Source organism: Bombina bombina, chromosome 1 (genome assembly GCF_027579735.1).
Source record: "Bombina bombina isolate aBomBom1 chromosome 1, aBomBom1.pri, whole genome shotgun sequence".
NCBI classification, from domain to species: Eukaryota; Metazoa; Chordata; class Amphibia; order Anura; family Bombinatoridae; genus Bombina; species Bombina bombina.
The window spans coordinates 1,266,002,315-1,266,022,229 of NC_069499.1; the positions used below are offsets into that span (position 1 = coordinate 1,266,002,315).

Consider the following 19,915-nt stretch of genomic DNA (forward strand, 5'->3'; position numbering starts at 1 on the left):
TGAGGTATGGGAAGCAAACATTGAGGCTCCATGTCCGCCTCTCTAATGCGCTCCGTGGGATGAGGTTTGGGTAGGGTAGGTTTCTGAGCGGGGCAGCCGCCATTAGTACTCAGCGTTGCTGACAGAGAGTCCTCAAAAGCTACAAGATAGTTAGCTAGTAGGTATCGCAGCTCCTCCAGAAAGCCCTCAGTGGTGTAAGGATCCATGAAGAAGATGGTAAGTACTTATGTAATAAACAGCCGACAACAGGGGCTGCGCGACAGTGATTTCCCGTGCGGGAGTCACTGGGGGGATTTGAAAAGGCCTCAGCCTTGAAATAGCTCCGGTAACAGTAGGTGCTGCACGATCCTAAGAAGGGAGGCATCAAATGAAAGATAAACTTTTCAAAGTCTTGCTTCCAACAATTTAAAGCCCAAATACTGGCTATATCTTGCAATATTCTATAATTTCAGCAGGAAGGTGTGAGCAGCAAACAGTTTTGCGTCCAGAGATGGCCGCCGCCCGGAAGTTCCCCCGTGTTTTCTTTTTGTATGGGTTCTTTTACCCATTTCTGTTTCCAGATTTAATCTTAATACACAGCACCACCACTCCCACAGCTTATTCCGCTAAAAGGAAATTGCTAGAACAAGGAGATATTTAGAGTCAGTTTACATATGAAGTAGTGCCATTGGTTTCCCCTCCATTGAATAAAATCCTGCTGGCAATAGTCTGGGCAACCCTGGTTTAGGGCACCGATTTTTAAAGGCTAGATTTTCAGGATTACCTTGGGTGAGAGAAGGTACAATAACCATGTCCTTTGTTGAAGGAGCAGCAATATCCTTCTAGGAGCTAGCTGAAAGCCAATGGCAATAGGCATATATGTGCAGCCACCAATCAGCAGGCTCTGAGCCTACCTAGGTATACATTTCAACAAAGAACACAAATTAGAAAACAAAATGGAAAGTTATTTAAAATTGTATGCTCTGGGGGGTGGAGCCTACTTCCAAAGCGGCAAGACGCGTCTTGATGAAGCTCCAGGGAAAATACAGATTTTCACTAAAATGAATTACAATGGGCCATCAGTTTTTCATACCACTGAGATAACAATTGTGCTAAGAGGGAATAAATCCTATGAGCGGATGCTTTGATCGTGTTTAGCCTATGCTCTTTGGGACAGCTGCGTGGCAGACTTTCTCACAGGCCTAAAGGACATTTGGCCGTCTGAAGCGCTTTTACCATGGGTTAACCACAAGAAAACAAGTCCTGTGTAGGGAAAGCAGCGCAGGTCTGGGGCTGCCGTACATAACCCCCCCCCCCCCAACTCAGGGGTTACGATATCCTGAAATAATTATTCAACTACAAGTGAGAGTCTAAAGTGATAATCTCACTGAAACAAAATGGGCCCCATTACAAACATGGAGGTGCAGAACCTCAAATTAACTCTGATAAAGCTGCTGGAGGATCATTTCGCAAAGCTCCACCGGCTGATCAGCGGATGCTTTACCAAAGATTATGCCTTAACTGAGCAGGAACATGCTGAACTCACTGTTCCCCAGCGGAGTATAAGGTGGCCGTCTGAAGCGCTTTTACCATGGGTTAACCACAAGAAAACAAGTCCTGTGTAGGGAAAGCAGCGCAGGTCTGGGGCTGCCGTACATAACCCCCCCCCCCAACTCAGGGGTTACGATATCCTGAAATAATTATTCAACTACAAGTGAGAGTCTAAAGTGATAATCTCACTGAAACAAAATGGGCCCCATTACAAACATGGAGGTGCAGAACCTCAAATTAACTCTGATAAAGCTGCTGGAGGATCATTTCGCAAAGCTCCACCGGCTGATCAGCGGATGCTTTACCAAAGATTATGCCTTAACTGAGCAGGAACATGCTGAACTCACTGTTCCCCAGCGGAGTATAAGGTGAGCCGCCGATAACAAGTTCCCGGCTGCTGAACCTCTTGTGCTGAGAGATACTCGCACCTGACCAAGTGTAATGTAGCCACACTGCAAAGAACGGATTCAGTGGCCATATTTGATGCCTCCCTCACACCAAGTCTCAAGCAGGCCCCAGCTATTACCTTCGGGTCTCCGACCATGCTTAGGCAAGTAAGTGAAGCAGAGGTCCCCATGACACAGGGACTTACCCACCACACTCAGATCCCTCTACAGTTGGAAACTGTCCTCCGCAGTGATAGGGACGCCAAGCTGAATAGGGCCAAATATGAGGTCGGGCACATTGATTTCAACTCAGATACTAGTCAGACCGCAGTCTGGGAAATTAGTGGGGATGATATGAGCACAGGGACCCTCTTTGTTTTCAAGGTGCCAGGGGATTCCCCTCATGGCACTCATATGGTTGTGGGGAGTGTGTATGAGCATCGGAGCAAGGCCCATGTTGGATCTGGCACGCCAAGATCTTTTGGTCTGACTGGAGTAGATAGAAAAGGTTATATACTTCCAAATCCAGATAATGCCGGTGTTAAGGCTGGCTGCAAGCTTTGCTCCGTTGACATTTGGAGGTATGTGACATTGGGTCGATTTATAGAGGCTTATGGAAGGGACTGGCAACCTTACTGCTTAGATCGTAATTCCCCAGAGAAAGTTCCCCAAGACTGGCGACTTGGTGTGGGATAAATATGTTTCATATACTGTGACTGATTCGCATGCTACAAGGTGGACACAGCTGAACTAGAGTGCCATTTTCATAATTACCTATTGATGCTCAGTGACTCGTAGACATGAGATTTAAGACCACAGCTAACAGATATGTTCCAGAGGACTGTATATAGCTCAAAAATAGCCATAATATAAACTCATGTCACACTATGTCGTCCTAAAGATCTCCTGCTTATTTTACAGGCAGTGATATAAGCTGTTTACTTGTGTTTTTAATTTTTTTCATTCCTTTTTATTCCAGTTCTGTTTACTGTTTATATCATTAATATGTTTAAGTTAATTGTTCAATTTGAGCTACACTCTTACAAGATGAGGTTGCTCTAGGTGCATATACTCTAATTAGAAGTATTTGGAAAATAATAGTCTTAATACTTATAGGGATATTGCAAAAGTTTATAGTCTTTTTTGGTAATCAAGAATCTGACCAGATATTGGCAAATCACCATCTTCCCCACATAGTCTGGTATTCTAGTTACAGTAGGCTCATGCATAACCACATACTGTACTACCAGACCAAGTATATATTTGTGCAACATAAAACTATGTCAAGAAAATAAATCATCCTTTTAGTGAGGAGAAAATAGTGGATATTTGCCTTTTGCTTTTTGTTTTCCGTTTATGCTATCTTGTTAAGCATTTTGAGATGTATTATTGGGACTCCGGACCTATTCATACCCCGATGGCTATGAACAACTTATTAAAAATTAGGAGAGGCAACTTCAGACGGATTTTTGTGTGGGCCTAAAGGAACTTGGCCTTTTATCAAGTTAGACATGTATTTTGTCGGTTGGACTTCCTGAATAAGTACATAGACACAGGCCGTGGTTTGAATTGCCATCCATGTTTCAATATGAATACTGTAACTGAGTCTCATGTAATGAATATCTCTTGTTATATGTACTGTTTTCTTTTTGCTTGAAAATAAAGCTTTTGAAAATGAAAAAAAAAACAACAACAAACAAAACTATCCTGTTATATATTAGAATACTATTAGCCCTGCATAGAAGGTAGAGACCTACATATGGTTAGTCGGTCACTCTAATTTATCCTAATTGGGCGATGTGCTATCTGAGGTCGAGATGGCACACCTTAATTGCCCACACTCACCACTAGCACTCTTTTCAGATGGTACCTGCTCATCCCAGAACTAGTATGGAATTCCCCCATCCTTCACACTACTCTATCGCAGAACTTCATAGTTATTTATATACGCAAGGATACATTATCCCTCATACTATCTACTTTTTTAAATAGCATTTGCTAGTTCGCCTGATATTGATGTTCCCACATAGTCATATATTCCTCTTTTACAATATACGAGGCAATTACTGTCCATTTTCTAAAGTACAAAATAGGCTGGCTCCCCAAATGTTAAAATTGACCATAATAGAATCTAGACCCAAAAGTGGTCTTTTCCCTTATTTTCTTTAGCTTTCCCCTTTTTAGTCCTATCTAATCTACTGTAGCCCAAGAGTGGCTGATAAAATATATTATGGGGATTTTACTTATCGTTAATACTATGAACAACTCAAACGGTTACTCAATATGTATGTTCCAATAGTTCTTAAGAAGCACAAAAGTGGCTTCCATGATAATTGGGAGAATTATTATTATTAAGTTTAATTTAAAAATTAGGTTATGCATTATTTTATTTGCCAAATAATTTATAGTGAGGCATTACAAGGTTTAGAGCTATCTATCGCGACCCTATCACTTGATATCATACCTGTGATATATGTACAAGTTGTCATTCTTTATAACATCTTGTCTAAGATTTTGATGTTGCTTTATGGAGGCAAATTATGTTTGTGACTGTAACTTTCTAACCTCAATAAAAAACTATTAAAAAAAAAATAAAAAAAATTGTATGCTTTATCTGAATCGTGAAAGAAAAATGTGGGTTTCTTGTCCCTTAAGATGTTTATATAAAATATTTATTTTTTTATTTTGAAATATTTTTTATTGAAGGTTTCCACAATAATACAAGCAATGCATCAAGATAAATAGCAAAAGGACCATGATGCGACATAATATTCCATCAAATATGGCCCAGTAACTTAAGGCAGTGGTAGCCTCCTAAAATTTCCAATTTAACAATAATAATAGTAGAAATATAGGGATAAATGGGGGCAAAGGTTCCAAAGGTGGAGAGAGAAAAAGAGAAAAAAAAGAAAGGAAAAAGAGAAAAAAAGACATAGTGAACACTCGCGAGGTTTATCTATTATTTAATTTATATTCTAACAATCCTGACCACTAACACTCAGTCTAGACTGCATTCTGATTGTATCTTCCCACACTATCCATGCTTCCCAAGTTCTCAAAAACTCATTCCTATTGTCTAATAGAGAGGATGCAATACTTGCCATTTGATGATAGAATTTGATTTTGTTAAGTATAACCTCATAGTGAGGAATCGAGGTCTTCCAATATTTTGCGATAATTGTTCTTACCGCAGTACAAATGATACCTACAAGTTTTGAGGAGTGTTTTGATAGGCCTTTAACGGGAAAGTGTAGGAGGGCATGTTCCAAATTTAATGTTATATGTTTATCAAATATTTTGCTTAACAACTGAGAAGTTGTTGTCCATATCGACGCGCTTTTCGGACACTCCCACCACATGTGGGCATAAGTGTCTTCCACCTGACAGCCTCTATAACACTGATTACTTCAAGTGGTGGTTGTGTTTCGTATTTGGGTGAATATACCATCGATATAGAGCTTTTATATAGTTTTCTTTCAGGTTTGCACTGATAGAGCAAGCCAATCCTTTTTGAATTATGTCAGACCACTCCTTAATATCTTTAGAGAGGTTAGTTTCTGCCTCCCATTTTTTGATAAAATTTAGTTTCTCTGGGGAATGGCGTGAGCCTAGGAACTTATATAAGCTAGAAATTGCTCCTTTTACTCTAGTGTCTGAACTACATAATTTTTCGAACAGTGTGGGGTTATGAAGCTTTCCAGATCTGTAAACTTCATCTATTCTGGAGTTAAGTTGAAAGTAGTGAAACCAGGTGTGTGGTGCGGAGGTCATAAGGTCATTATATTGAGTAAATGTAATAACATCTGTGCCTCGTAGTGTGTCAGCTATCCTATATAAACCCTTATTAGCCCATATTTCGCTAACTTTGTTTCTATGGCTATCCGAAAATACCGCCAAGGGAGTCAGAGGTGATCCTCTAGGGACCAGGTCATGTTTTTTTTTAAGGTTATCCCATAAGCCTAAGGTATGTGACAATGATACATATTTCGTCCAGGAATCTAGTCTGTCTTTTTTATGTGTCCAAAATATTTGAGATTGGATTGAGGTTTATCATTTCACTTTCTAATTGAACCCAAGCTATGTCAGTTTTAGTATTGAATAATTGTGTTGTTTGAGCTAATCTAGCTGCCTTAAAATAAGCCTGGAAGTCGGGTATTCCCAGAACTCCCTGTTCTTTATGTTTTAAAAGGGTGTATCTATTGATCCGTGCCTTTTTATTAGACCAAATAAATTCTAGTACGTGCTTTTGAAGTTCTTTAAAGGGACAGTTAAGACACAAAATAAACATTATTCAGTAGGTTACTTGCCACACGTTTATGGGGCACATCGTTCTCCCTGTGCTGCAGTCCTCAGTGATTATCCATTTTTTCACAAAAAACTAACTGCCGTTCACAGGAAAAAATGGAATCCTAACTCCTCCTCCCATTGTCTTCTTCCCCAGGAGCTTCTTTTGAAAAGTTATCATGCACGCCCAACTTGAACGAGCCTTTAGCCTAACGCATGCGCAAAGTGGTATTTTTTTTATTTCCTACAGAATGCGGTGGGGATCCGTTTTAGTGCTGCACCGGAAGCACTACTTTTAATACCACTGCTAATAACAATATACTCTGATGTTCGGTATAATGGCGTGACTAGTACTGTGCTTAGGGACTGTCAGTATGCTTACAGCATGTGAGTAGAGAATAAGCGTCTCATAACCCAGGTTATTCAACGTAAATACACTGGCTGTGATACTAACGGTATAATAAAGTGTTCACTGTAATAGCGTGACTAACCATATGCTATGGAAACCGTTTATCATAACATGCATTTACAGCATCAGCGTGTCAGCTGCACTGGGTCTGACACAACCCCGGCACTACACATATCAGCTGTAATCAAAACAGTTGGGTATCGAATTGGTTCTTAGTAGTTGTAACAAAAATGCAAGAGTTACCTAAACCCAAACCTGTAGTAAAATAAATTTTAACAATTAGGATAATAACCATGTATTATCGTGTTGCTGTGATAATATAGTCCTGCACGATGGTGACAGTCCCGTCATTACAGCTACCAATCACAGCTAATCCTACACTATTATCTGAAAGCAGCTCCTAAACTACACTGCCGACTATATTATCACAGCAACACGATAATACATGGTTATTATCCTAATTGTTACAATTTATTTTACCATAGGTTTGGGTTTAGGTAACTCTTGTATTTTTGTTACAACTACTAAGAACCAATTCGATACCCAATTGTTTTGATTACAGCTGATATGTGTAGTGCCGGGGTTGTGTCAGACCCAGTGCAGCTGACACGCTGATGCTGTAAATGCATGTTATGATAAACGGTTTCCATAGCATATGGTTAGTCACGCTATTACAGTGAATACTTTAACTTTATTATACCGTTAGTATCACAGCCAGTGTATTTACGTTGAATAACCTGGGTTATGAGACGCTTATTCTCTACTCACATGCTGTAAGCATACTGACAGTCCCTAAGCACAGTACTAGTCACGCCATTATACCGAACATCAGAGTATATTGTTATTAGCACAGCAAATACTGTATGGTGAACAGTCTCATAATAGGGACATTTTCACTAGATAATCACTATGTTATAACCTTATTATCATAAACATCATAACTGATATATTTAAAAACTTGTGCTCGATCTGGGATGCCAGACCTAATGTAGCTGAAAGCTTAGAGTGTATACATATACCGTGATAAGACCAACAGTTTCCATAGCATATTACCAGTCATAGCCATTATATTACACTCATATTAGTGATATTGCTACTACTCACTGTGACCAACATGTTAATAATTCTAACGTTACGTCTATAACTTGCAGGAAATGGCAAAAAAAAATCCAAAGATCTGTGAATTTGTACGGTCACCCAGTATAGTACAGTCATACTATTTATCCGTTCTATCCTACAGCTCCGGCAGCCACAGCTTCACTGACATGAAAACAGCAATCTCTAAGAAATTGAGAATGACAGCCACAACGTGTTTTTTTTTATTTGTCACATTAAATTTACATTTAGATGTAGACTCGGTGCAAAGTGCAATTAATAATTCAGATGTGAATGATACTGTCAGCTACACAGATTTTAACAACCTGTCATGAGTAGAGTGTGTGTCATATTACAAGGGGAAATCGATCTTACCTACCTAAAAAGCGGTCCGTCACTGAAATAGGAACCTTCTTCAAGTTCCTTCTATAATGATGCTGGTAGTGACTATTCAGAACAAATGCGCATGCGCAAATGAGCGTGAACGTCGTGGCCAACACTCATGCCATTTGCTGTTAAAATCAGCTTCTAAATGACGTCAAGTTAGGAGGAGTTAGGATTCCATTTTGGCTGTGAACGGCAGTTGGTTTTTTTGAAAAAATGGATAATCACTGAGGACTGCAGCACAGGGAGAACAATGTGTCCCATAATCGTGTGGCAAGTAAGCTATTGGTTAAAGATTATTTTGAGTCTTAACTGTCCCTTTAATGTCTCTTGAATGGGCATTAAGAGGGAGTGATCAAAACAAATATAACATTTTTGGGAGAATTACCATCTTACTAACCACAATTTTCCCATAGAAAGATATCTTATACAGGGAGTGCAGAATTATTAGGCAAATGAGTATTTTGACCACATCTTCCTCTTTATGCATGTTGTCTTACTCCAAGCTGTATAGGCTCGAAAGCCTACTACCAATTAAGCATATTAGGTGATGTGCATCTCTGTAATGAGAAGGGGTGTGGTCTAATGACATCAACACCCTATATCAGGTGTGCATAATTATTAGGCAACTTCCTTTCCTTTGGCAAAATGGGTCAAAAGAAGGACTTGACAGGCTCAGAAAAGTCAAAAATAGTGAGATATCTTGCAGAGGGATGCAGCACTCTTAAAATTGCAAAGCTTCTGAAGCGTGATCATCGAACAATCAAGCGTTTCATTCAAAATAGTCAACAGGGTCGCAAGAAGCATGTGGAAAAACCAAGGCGCAAAATAACTGCCCATGAACTGAGAAAAGTCAAGCGTGCAGCTGCCAAAATGCCACTTACCACCAGTTTGGCCATATTTCAGAGCTGCAACATCACTGGAGTGCCCAAAAGCACAAGGTGTGCAATACTCAGAGACATGGCCAAGGTAAGAAAGGCTGAAAGACGACCACCACTGAACAAGACACACAAGCTGAAACGTCAAGACTGGGCCAAGAAATATCTCAAGACTGATTTTTCTAAGGTTTTATGGACTGATGAAATGAGAGTGAGTCTTGATGGGCCAGATGGATGGGCCCGTGGCTGGATTGGTAAAGGGCAGAGAGCTCCAGTCCGACTCAGACGCCAGCAAGGTGGAGGTGGAGTACTGGTTTGGGCTGGTATCATCAAAGATGAGCTTGTGGGGCCTTTTCGGGTTGAGGATGGAGTCAAGCTCAACTCCCAGTCCTACTACCAGTTTCTGGAAGACACCTTCTTCAAGCAGTGGTACAGGAAGAAGTCTGCATCCTTCAAGAAAAACATGATTTTCATGCAGGACAATGCTCCATCACACGCGTCCAAATACTCCACAGCGTGGCTGGCAAGAAAGGGTACAAAAGAAGAAAATCTAATGACATGGCCTCCTTGTTCACCTGATCTGAACCCCATTGAGAACCTGTGGTCCATCATCAAATGTGAGATTTACAAAGAGGGAAAACAGTACACCTCTCTGAACAGTGTCTGGGAGGCTGTGGTTGCTGCTGCACGCAATGTTGATGGTGAACAGATCAAAACACTGACAGAATCCATGGATGGTAGGCTTTTGAGTGTCCTTGCAAAGAAAGGTGGCTATATGGTCACTTATTTGTTTTTGTTTTGTTTTTGAATGTCAGAAATGTATATTTGTGAATGTTGAGATGTTATATTGGTTTCACTGGTAAAAATAAATAATTGAAATGGGTATATATTTGTTTTTTGTTAAGTTGCCTAATAATTATGCACAGTAATAGTCACCTGCACACACAGATATCCCCCTAAAATAGCTATAACTAAAAACAAACTAAAAACTACTTCCAAAACTATTCAGCTGTGATATTAATGAGTTTTCTGGGTTCATTGAGAACATGGTTGTTGTTCAATAATAAAATTAATCCTCAAAAATAAAACTTGAGTAATAATTCTGCACTCCCTGTATGTGCTCCAAGTTTTCATTTCTTTAAGGAGATATTTATAAAGAAGGGAGTAGTTAAGCTTATATAGATCGTTTAGATTATATGGGATTGAAACTCCAAGGTGGCTTGAGTTGCCCACTTGAAGTCAAAATTTATTTCTAATAGTTTTTTCGTGTGGCCAGGGAGATGTACCTCAATTGCCTCACATTTGTCATTATTTATCTGGTAACCAGACAAGGCTCCAAAAAGTTTCAGTAGATCATATACAATTGGCAGCGACAGTAGTGGTTTACTAATTGTTAATATAACATCATCTGTAAATAAAGACAATTTGTGCACAGATTTACCTACTACAATGCCAGCGATGTCTTTGTTATTTCTAATACTAGCTGCTAAGGGCTCTATGCATATGGCAAATAGCAAGGGTGACAATGGGCATCCCTGCCTGGTACCGTTATGGACGTTTATTCTCTTGGATTGGTACCCTGCAATTCTGAGGAATGCATACAGGCTAGTATAAATGGCCTGTATAGCTTTTGTAAATGATCCTGATATTCCGAATTTTGAGAGAGTTTCAAACATGTAATCCCAGTGGATTCTATCGAACGCCTTCTCTGCGTCCAAAGACAGGAACAGAGAAGGCATTCTTTCAGCTGTGGCAAAGTCAATCAAGTCGATTATCTTACGAATATTATCAGGAGCTTCTCTCCCCAGTACAAATCCCACTTGGTCGCTTGATACTAGTTTAGGTATATGGGGATTTAACCTATTGGCTAGTATTTTGGTTAGGAGCTTAAGATCTGTATTAATAAGTGATATTGGCCTATAATTTTTACAATGAAACTTATCTTTGCCTGGTTTGAGCACTACACATATTCGAGCTGCTAATAATTCCGGAGGAATAACCCCCTCTTCCATTATATAATTATATACTTTTCACATACATACACTTTGCCTTCACCTCTCTGTGTGTTATATGTGAATTTAGCCTTTGACTCCAACAACACTTCTTCTTTTATAATAAATTAAATAGAAAAACAAACATAATAGAGTCAATTTCAATGTCCCTTAATATCATCAATATCTTTGTGCAACTAAACGTATAATGTCTCTTCTGACCCTTCAAGTCACTAAACTTGTCTATAGTCTGACCACTTCACTCCTTGTCTTGCATTACTAATATAATATATTTAGTATAATCCATGTTCTCCTTATGCTTATCATTTAAAGTTCAATATTTACCCTGTACCCAACCCTCTATGACGTCTTCTTCTATTTCCCCAGCAGCTCTGTTCAAGCTCACAGTATATGGCTCCTCCAGTAATTAATGCAACGTCCCAATGAATGTTAATCGCTCAGTCAAGGCTCCAGTATCAATGCACTGCTTTTTAAAATTATGCAGTTGCTATAAAATGACCTCTAATTCCATGCTTATATATCAGTCAATAAAGACAGAACAATTGTTCTAGGACAGTTTGTGTTGCTTGTAAAAACAATATATATATATATATATATATATATATATATATATATATATATATATATATACACATACATACATACAGTATATATATATATATATATATATATACAGTATATATATATATATATATATCTCACACAAAGCTATAGCTGATTAAAAAAAAAACGCATTTAAAAATCAGCTACCACTGATTAGCATATGTGCATGATATGATACAGATTGAATAATCACTGACACAGTGTTGAGGATGTACAGTGCATACCATATGAGACACGATTAAGGGCAGAGTTAAGGCTTGAAATTTTGTTACAGGTAAAAACACTTTATCCAAACTGCTTGGGACCAGAAAAGGTTTAAATTTCAGAAAACCTGTATATATTTTGATCTGTAAAAATAGGACAGCTTGGAGAGGGGACTAAGTTTAAACAACAATATCTTATGTCATTTAGGCAATATTTACATCATAATACAATTTATACATGTAACCTAAAGGTAGTTTTATATAATTTTTAATACTTTTGCTTACAAAGTAACACCAGAAAGACAGTACAGTACTACAATCAGATGTATTAATATACACTAGCATTTTGCATTTTAGAAAACAAAAAAAACAAACCAAAGAGGCAGGCAGAAAACATTTTGATTTACTTGTGGGGAAAATTAGTAATTTTTAATAATTTTATTTTTAGAAATAACCATGTTAAAAAGCATGGATTTTGAAATAATTATGGATTTTGGGATTTAAGGATTTGTACCTGTACTTCCATTTGGTCCCTGGTGGCTAATACAGGTCCTTTTATAAGACTTATGAGGCTGTGGCTTGTGTATACCACATAAACAGCAATAGTATAAAATACTAGCAAAATCTAATAAAATAATATTGCAAAAATGCTTCTGTTGCTAACTGAAATGCACTCATGCACATTTAAATTTTTACCATTATGCCCCTTTATATATTTACATAAGCAGAAAGCAAAGGAAGATAGATAGAAGTCCCTTTGTGTTAGCTAAATGTAAAATGGCTCATATGCCTCAGCGCAGTTCAAATACAGAGCAGAAAAAAGTGTTGGGGACAGTCAAGGGGGTCAAATAACTGTTTACATGTGTTACTGGCAGCTAAAGAGGCAAAATCATTGATTTGTATGTTACTGGCAGCCAAGGGGTAAAATGACTGCTCAGTTGTGAAAAATATACATGTAGGGACAAGAGTTGGGGCTAAGGTATAGCTTTTTTTTGGAGGGGGCATTGTGTGACCCCACTTACCAACGCAACTGCTTAGATAAGAGCAATTCAGAAAATATGAGAGAGAGAGAGAGAGAGAGAGAGAAAGAGGAAGCTTTATTCATTGCTTATTGCAGTAAGCTTAAAGGGATACTAAACACAATTTTTTTATTTCATGATTCAGATAGAGCATGCAATTTTAAGCAACTTTCTAATTTACTCTTATTATAATTTTTTCTTCATTCTCTTGCTATCTTTATTTGAAAACGCAGGAATGTAAGGTTTTGAGTCGGCCCATTTTTGGTTCAGCACATGGGTAGCGCTTGCTGATTGGTTTGCTACATTTAGCCACGAATCAGCAGGGGCTACCTAGGTGCTGAACCAAAAATGAGCCCGCTCCTATGCTTACATTCCTGCTTTTTCAAATAAAAATAGCAAGAGAACGAAAACAAATTTATAATAGGTGTAAATAAGAAAGTTGCTTAAAATTGCATGCTCTATCTGAATCATGAAAGAAAAATTTTGGGTTTAGTATCGCTTTAAGCCTTAACCTATAAAAATGCTAATCATAACCTAAATTACAGTATTACAATATTTTACTGTTGCTTTGTTTGAAATGTGATGTCTAAATGTATTTAGGAGGTTATCGGATACCCTTAATAGCAAATCTACTTCTAAAAACAGCATTACAACATAGACACATGCCAATTTTATTGGACTCAGGAAGATCACAGACTTTACAGCATGTACCACAGTTAAGTAACATAAGACAACCAACCTCTCCTCCTCTTCCTCTCCAGCCTTTCCTCTGAAGCGGCAGCAGAAATAGGGTTAGCAAAGGTTAAAGGTTAGCAGACACGGCCAGAAGTAAAGGTCAAAAGAAATCAAAGGAAAGAGAAAGGGACGAATGACATCTAGAATGCAAAAATAAATAATAATCATTCATTCACAGGGCGCCTTTTGTACGACCTTATGCAGCATGTGGGTGATTTATTTATTTTTTTCTGATGCAAAGTTCAGCTGTCAGCGGTGAGCTCTCAGGTAATAAAACACCTGGCATGAAGCAGATAAAATAAAAATGTTCTCCAAGAATGATGAGAGGCTAATTAGAATGAAAATGTCAACATGTTTATGAAGTATTTCTTTTATAGTGGCAATTAAAGGCTCATTAGCCATATTCTGTCTCTGAAAAAGGTCGCATTTGGTAACAACATGAAAAGGAGAGTTATATGGGGCTTGAGATTGAATTTTCCCTCTTGCTCTGCTATCATGTGTGGATGGATGGGGGTGGATTTTAAAATTGCATTATTCAGAAAAAAGACAACGCGATTCTGAGCTTAGCAACCAAGATGTGATTTGCTATTAAAGGGTCATTCTGCTTGGTGCATAGTAAATCTGTGACTCACACAATCATTTTATTTTATTCTAAAATATGTTCAGCTCATCTTTGCTGTTGTGTAATGTCATTTTTTCCCCAGGCACATACACCCACCATCCTTTGTCCTATTGATGCTGCAGCTTTCAGAAGCTTTTGTAAAATTGTTGATGATGCTATAACCTGCAATTACACCACCTACTGAGTGTGAGTCATTTCCCTCCATAATAACAACCCATGTGTATCTTAAAATCACAGTGTTCTTGAGAGTGGTGGACTGAAATAAGTGTTTTGTGAGGTCTCTCACCTGGTCGTGGGTGATCGTTTCCTCCTCTCGCAGTGCACAGCATCAAAAAAAGCTGCGTTCCAGAATCTCAGAGTGTGCCTGGAGGATGACACTAAATGTAAGTCACTTGTAAAGAGACCACTGCTAGTGTACCTAGTCACTTGTAAAGAGACCACTTCTAGTGTACCTAGTCACTTGTAAAGAGACCACTTCTAGTGTACCTAGTCACTTGTAAAGAGACCATTGCTAGTGTACCTAGTCACTTGTAGAAGAGACCACTGCTAGTGTACCTAGTCACTTGTAGAAGAGACCACTGCTAGTGTACCTAGTCACTTGTAGAAGAGACCACTGCTAGTGTACCTAGTCACTTGTAAAGAGACCACTGCTAGTGTACCTAGTCACTTGTAAAGAGACCACTGCTAGTGTACCTAGTCACTTGTAGAAGAGACCACTGCTAGTGTACCTAGTCACTTGTAAAGAGACCACTGCTAGTGTACCTAGTCACTTGTAAAGAGACCACTGCTAGTGTACCTAGTCACTTGTAAAGAGACCACTTCTAGTGTACCTAGTCACTTGTAAAGAGACCACTGCTAGTGTACCTAGTCACTTGTAAAGAGACCACTGCTAATGTACCTAGTCAGATCTAGAACAGGGGTCAGCTACTTTTAGCTTACATTATTCATTACATCTAATCTAAATGTAATCTCAGGAACTCCTGCTCTGATTTATCAGACTCTAAAGTTGGCTGGTAGAAATTTTAATTGGGCCCCTGATACTTGTGATATCTTAAAGTGATGGTAAATCCAAACGTTTAACCAGCGCTCAGATTTACCATCACTAAAAATTAAGTGGAGGTTCAATGATCATATATGTAAAAAAGGGTGCTAAACTCACCCTTTCTATGCCAATGCACATAGCTAAACTCAGCGGCTCTGGCTGCCCGCAGCACATCAGTCTCCTTCAGTCAGTTGATGCTTGCACCTCTAAACCAATAGCCATGTGTGTCAACTGACAAGTTTCTGTATGCATGCACGGCTATTGGTTTAGAGGTACAAGTGGCACCTCATTGGTAGAAGACCAATGTGCCATGGGCAGCGGGAGCCGCTGAGTTTAGCACTGTGCAACGGCATAGAAAGGGTAAGTTTAGCACTTTTTTTTTACATATATGATCACTGAACCTCCACTGATTTGTATTGATGGTAAATCCTAGCATTTGTTATACACGTGGATTTACCATCACTTTAAAGGGACATGAAACTCAACATTTTTCTTTCATGATTCAGATAGAGAATACAATTTTTAAACAGTTTCCAATTTACTTCTATCAAATTTGTGTAGTACTCATGTTATTCTTTGTTTTAGAGATATCACATGTCCGGAGCACTACATGACAGGAAATAGTGCTGCCATCTAGTGCTCTTGCTAATGTATAACGTTGTTGCAAAACTGATGTCATATATTTCAACAAGAAAATGAAGAACATTTGATAATAGAAGTAAATTGGCTCCCACTCATATCCAGAATTCTGCATAGCTAAATTAACAGTTTTCACGCTAAAGTTTGTCCTTCTAAAAATCTTTTAGGGACCTCCCAGTACTGACGCAAAAGTTTAGATAATCTCACCAGAGTGGAGAGGTTTAGATCATCAGGCCCTTAAAGAGTACTGAAATTGGTTGATACTGTTAAAAAGGATCAAAAAGTATAGAATTATTTTTCTCTAAATAGGAACATTACATTTCAACATTCAAATTTCAATTTTGAAGGCGTCACACTGCAGGCAAATTGGGCAATAGATCTCTAATGTTATTGCTTAGTGTCTAATTTATAAATGAAAACCCCCTTCACAAGGATATATTTTATACTTTCAACTATATATTGGTAATTAAAAGGATAGCCTTGTCAAAATTAAACTTTCATGATTCAGATAGGGCATGCAATTTTAAACAACTTTCCAACTTACTTTTATCATCAAATTTGCGTTGTTCTCATATTCTTTGTTGAAAGCTAAACCTAGGTATGCTCCTATGCTAATTTCTAAGCCGTTGTAGGCCGCCTTTCATCTCAGTGAATTTTGACAGTTTTCACAGCTAGACAGCGCAAGTTCATGCGTGCCATATAGATAACATTGTGCTCACTCCCCTGGAGTTCATGATGAGTCAGTTCTGATTGGCTAAAACAAGTCTGTCAAAATAACTGAAATAAGGGGGCAGTCTGCAGAGGCTTAGATACAAGGTGATCACAGAGGTAAAAATTATATTAATATAACCGTGTTGGTTATGCAAAACTGGGGAATGGGTAATAAAGGGATTATTCATCTTATTAAACGATAAAAATTCTGGAGTAGACAGTAGCTTTTAACCGTTTCCTGCTGGGCCTCATTTTAAATTAAAATTATGCGATCGTTCATGTGATTGCGTGATTTCAATGATGGGATTGGGTCACGGGGAATGCCTACGACATGAAGGAATGTGTACTGAGGAATCATTTTTCTTTGAAGCTGGTTTTATTTACAAAAGAAAATGTGGTAAGTGGTACTGAAATGTTAAAGGGATGCTAAACAGTAAATACATGCCGGATATAATGATTCAAAGCAAAGATTTAGTTATATTAGTTGTTTAAGTATTGAAAATATAAGTTAAGGTTTAGTTTCTATAAAGTACTATAGTTTCTATAAAGTAATGGGCACAACTATTTTTGAACAAGTTTCTATTTAACTCTGTTTATGCAAACAAAACTATGTGGAAACCCTTTTTGATAATCCTATGTTCCACACAGCCTTTTTTGGAATGTCTCTTCTATTGTCTGTTTCATATTGGTCCATAGTAGTCCCCTGCAGGAAATATAGGTAAGAGGAAACTTAAGTAATAACATGGTGCGGCCCATTACTTCATAGAATCTCAATTACTTGTAGTTAAACATTTTTGCAATATTCTTTCATTAAACATTTTATATTAAAATGTCATACTGGTTAATATCCCTTAAAATATTCTGAATTATGAATTCAAGTTTAAAACCAGAAATCAGTATTGAAAATTATAATATGGTTCATCTGTAGGCAAAATGTATCCGATCTCTCCTGCTGAGAGCACTTAGGGACAGTTGTAAATGAGCTGAAAAACAAAATTTATGCTTACCTGATAAATGTATTTCTCTTGTGGTGTATCCAGTCCACGGATCATCCATTACTTGTGGGATATTCTCCTTCCCAACAAGAAGCTGCAAGAGGATCACCCACAGCAGAGCTGTCTATATAGCTCCTCCCCTAACTGCCACCTACCAGTCATTCTCTTGCAGCTCTCGACAAGGGAGGTTGCATAGATAGATGTGGTGACAGTGTAGTTTATCTTCAATCAAAAGTTTGTTATTTTTAAATGGTACCGGAGTTGTACTGTTTTTTACCTCAGGCAGAAATTAGAAGAAGGGTTTTGCCTGAGGTTTTTGATGATCTTAGCAGGTTGTAACTAAGATCCACCGCTGTTCTCACACATAACTGAAGAGTATGGGAGAAACTTCAGCTGGGAGAACGGCCTGCAGAATCAACTGCCTTGAGGTATGTTCAGTATATTTTTTTCTAGAGAGATAATAAGAAGTCTAGAAAATGCAGTGATTTAATAACAACTGGCATCATGCTTGCAGTAAAGGGTAATTTTCATGTTAATTGCTCTAATAACTTAGTATGTGAAACGTTTACATGTATTATAAGGAACGTTTTTTACTGAGAGTGATAAATCTTTATTTGGGGCCTAGTTTTTCCACATGGCTGTTATTTGACTCCTAGGAGTAGTTTTTTAGGCCCTCTGACTTTCAGTGCAAGAGAAGACAAGCAAGAGAAAGGAGAAACTATAGGGTGCAGTGGTGACTGTAGTTTAAAAATAAAAAACACCTGCCTTAAAATGACAGGGCGGGCCGTGGACTGGATACACCACAAGAGAAATAAATTTATCAGGTAAGCATAAATTTTGTTTTCTCTTGTAAGGTGTATCCAGTCCACGGATCATCCATTACTTGTGGGATACCAATACCAAAGCTATAGGACACGGATGAAGGGAGGGACAAGGCAGGCGCTTAAATGGAAGGCACCACTGCCTGTAAGACCTTTCTCCCAAAATAGCCTCCGAAGAAGCAAAAGTATCAAATTTATAGAATTTAGAAAAAGTATGAAGCGAAGACCAAGTCGCCGCCTTATAAATCTGTTCAACAGAAGCCTCATTCTTAAAAGCCCATGTGGAAGCTACCGCTCTAGTAGAATGAGCTGTAATTCTTTCAGGAGGCTGCTGGCCAGCAGTCTCATAAGCTAAGCGGATTATACTTCTTAGCCAAAAAGATAGAGAAGTTGCCGAAGCCTTTTGGCCTCTCCTCTGTCCAGAGTAGACAACAAACAATGCAGATGTTTGACGAAAATCTTTAGTAGCTTGTAAATAAAACTTTAAAGCCGAACCACGTCAAGATTGTGTAATAGACGTTCCTTCTTTGAAGAAGGATTAGGACACAGTGACGGAACAACAATCTCCTGATTGATATTTTTATTAGATACCACCTTAGGCAGAAAACCAGGTTTGGTACGTAACACTACCTTATCTGTATGGAAAATGAGATAAGGGAAATCACATTGTAAAGCAGATAACTCCGAAACTCTTCGAGCCGAGGAGATAGCTACTAAAAACAGAACTTTCCAAGATAAGAGCTTAATATCTATGGAATGCAAAGGTTCAAACGGAACCCCTTGAAGAACTTTAAGAACTAAATTTAAACTCCATGGCGGAGCAACAGGTTTAAACACAGGCTTGATTCTAACCAGAGCCTGACAAAACGCCTGAACATCTGGAACCTCAGCCAGACGTTTGTGCAAAAGAATAGACAGAGCAGAAATCTGTCCCTTTAAGAAACTAGCTGATAAACCCTTCTCCAATCCTTCTTGGAGAAAAGATAATATCCTAGGAATCCTGACTTTACTCCATGAGTAACCCTTGGATTCACACCAATGAAGATATTTACACCATATCTTATGATAGATTTTCCTGGTGACAGGCTTTCGCGTCTGTATTAAGGTATCAAAGACCGACTCGGAGAAACCACGCTTTGATAAAATCAAGCGTTCAATCTCCAAGCAGTCAGACGCAGAGAAATTAGATTTGGTTGAAAGGACCCTGAAGTAGAAGGTCCTGCCTCAGAGGCAGAGTCCATGGTGGAAAGGATGACATGTCCACCAGATCTGCATACCAAGTCCTGCAAGGCCACGCAGGTGCTATCAAAATCACCGAAGCTCTCTCCTGTTTGATCTTGGCAATCAGACGAGGGAGCAGAGGAAACGGTGGAAACACATAAGCCAGGTTGAAGGACCAAGGCCCTGCTAGAGCATCTATCAGTGCTGCCTTGGGATCCCTGGACCTGGAACCGTAACAAGGAAGCTTGGCGTTCTGATGAGACGCCATGAGATCCAGTTCTGGTTTGCCCCAAAGTTGAATCAACTGTGCAAATACCTCCGGATGG

General features: G+C 38.6%; 1 protein-coding gene across 3 annotated transcripts in view; it reads right to left on the bottom strand.

The window, feature by feature from the left end:
• The window catches only part of KIAA0513 (KIAA0513 ortholog), a 428,805-nt gene that overhangs the window by 95,331 nt on the left and 313,559 nt on the right, over positions 1-19,915 (bottom strand). For 2 of the 3 annotated variants that reach the window (XM_053701111.1, XM_053701103.1), the window contains 2 exons: positions 14,447-14,524; positions 13,543-13,572 (listed from right to left, as the gene is read on the bottom strand). In XM_053701111.1, the coding sequence (XP_053557086.1) occupies positions 13,543-13,572; positions 14,447-14,524 (108 nt within the window). The remainder of the gene's footprint in view (positions 1-13,542; positions 13,573-14,446; positions 14,525-19,915) is intronic. The other variant, XM_053701120.1, reaches the window with a different exon arrangement.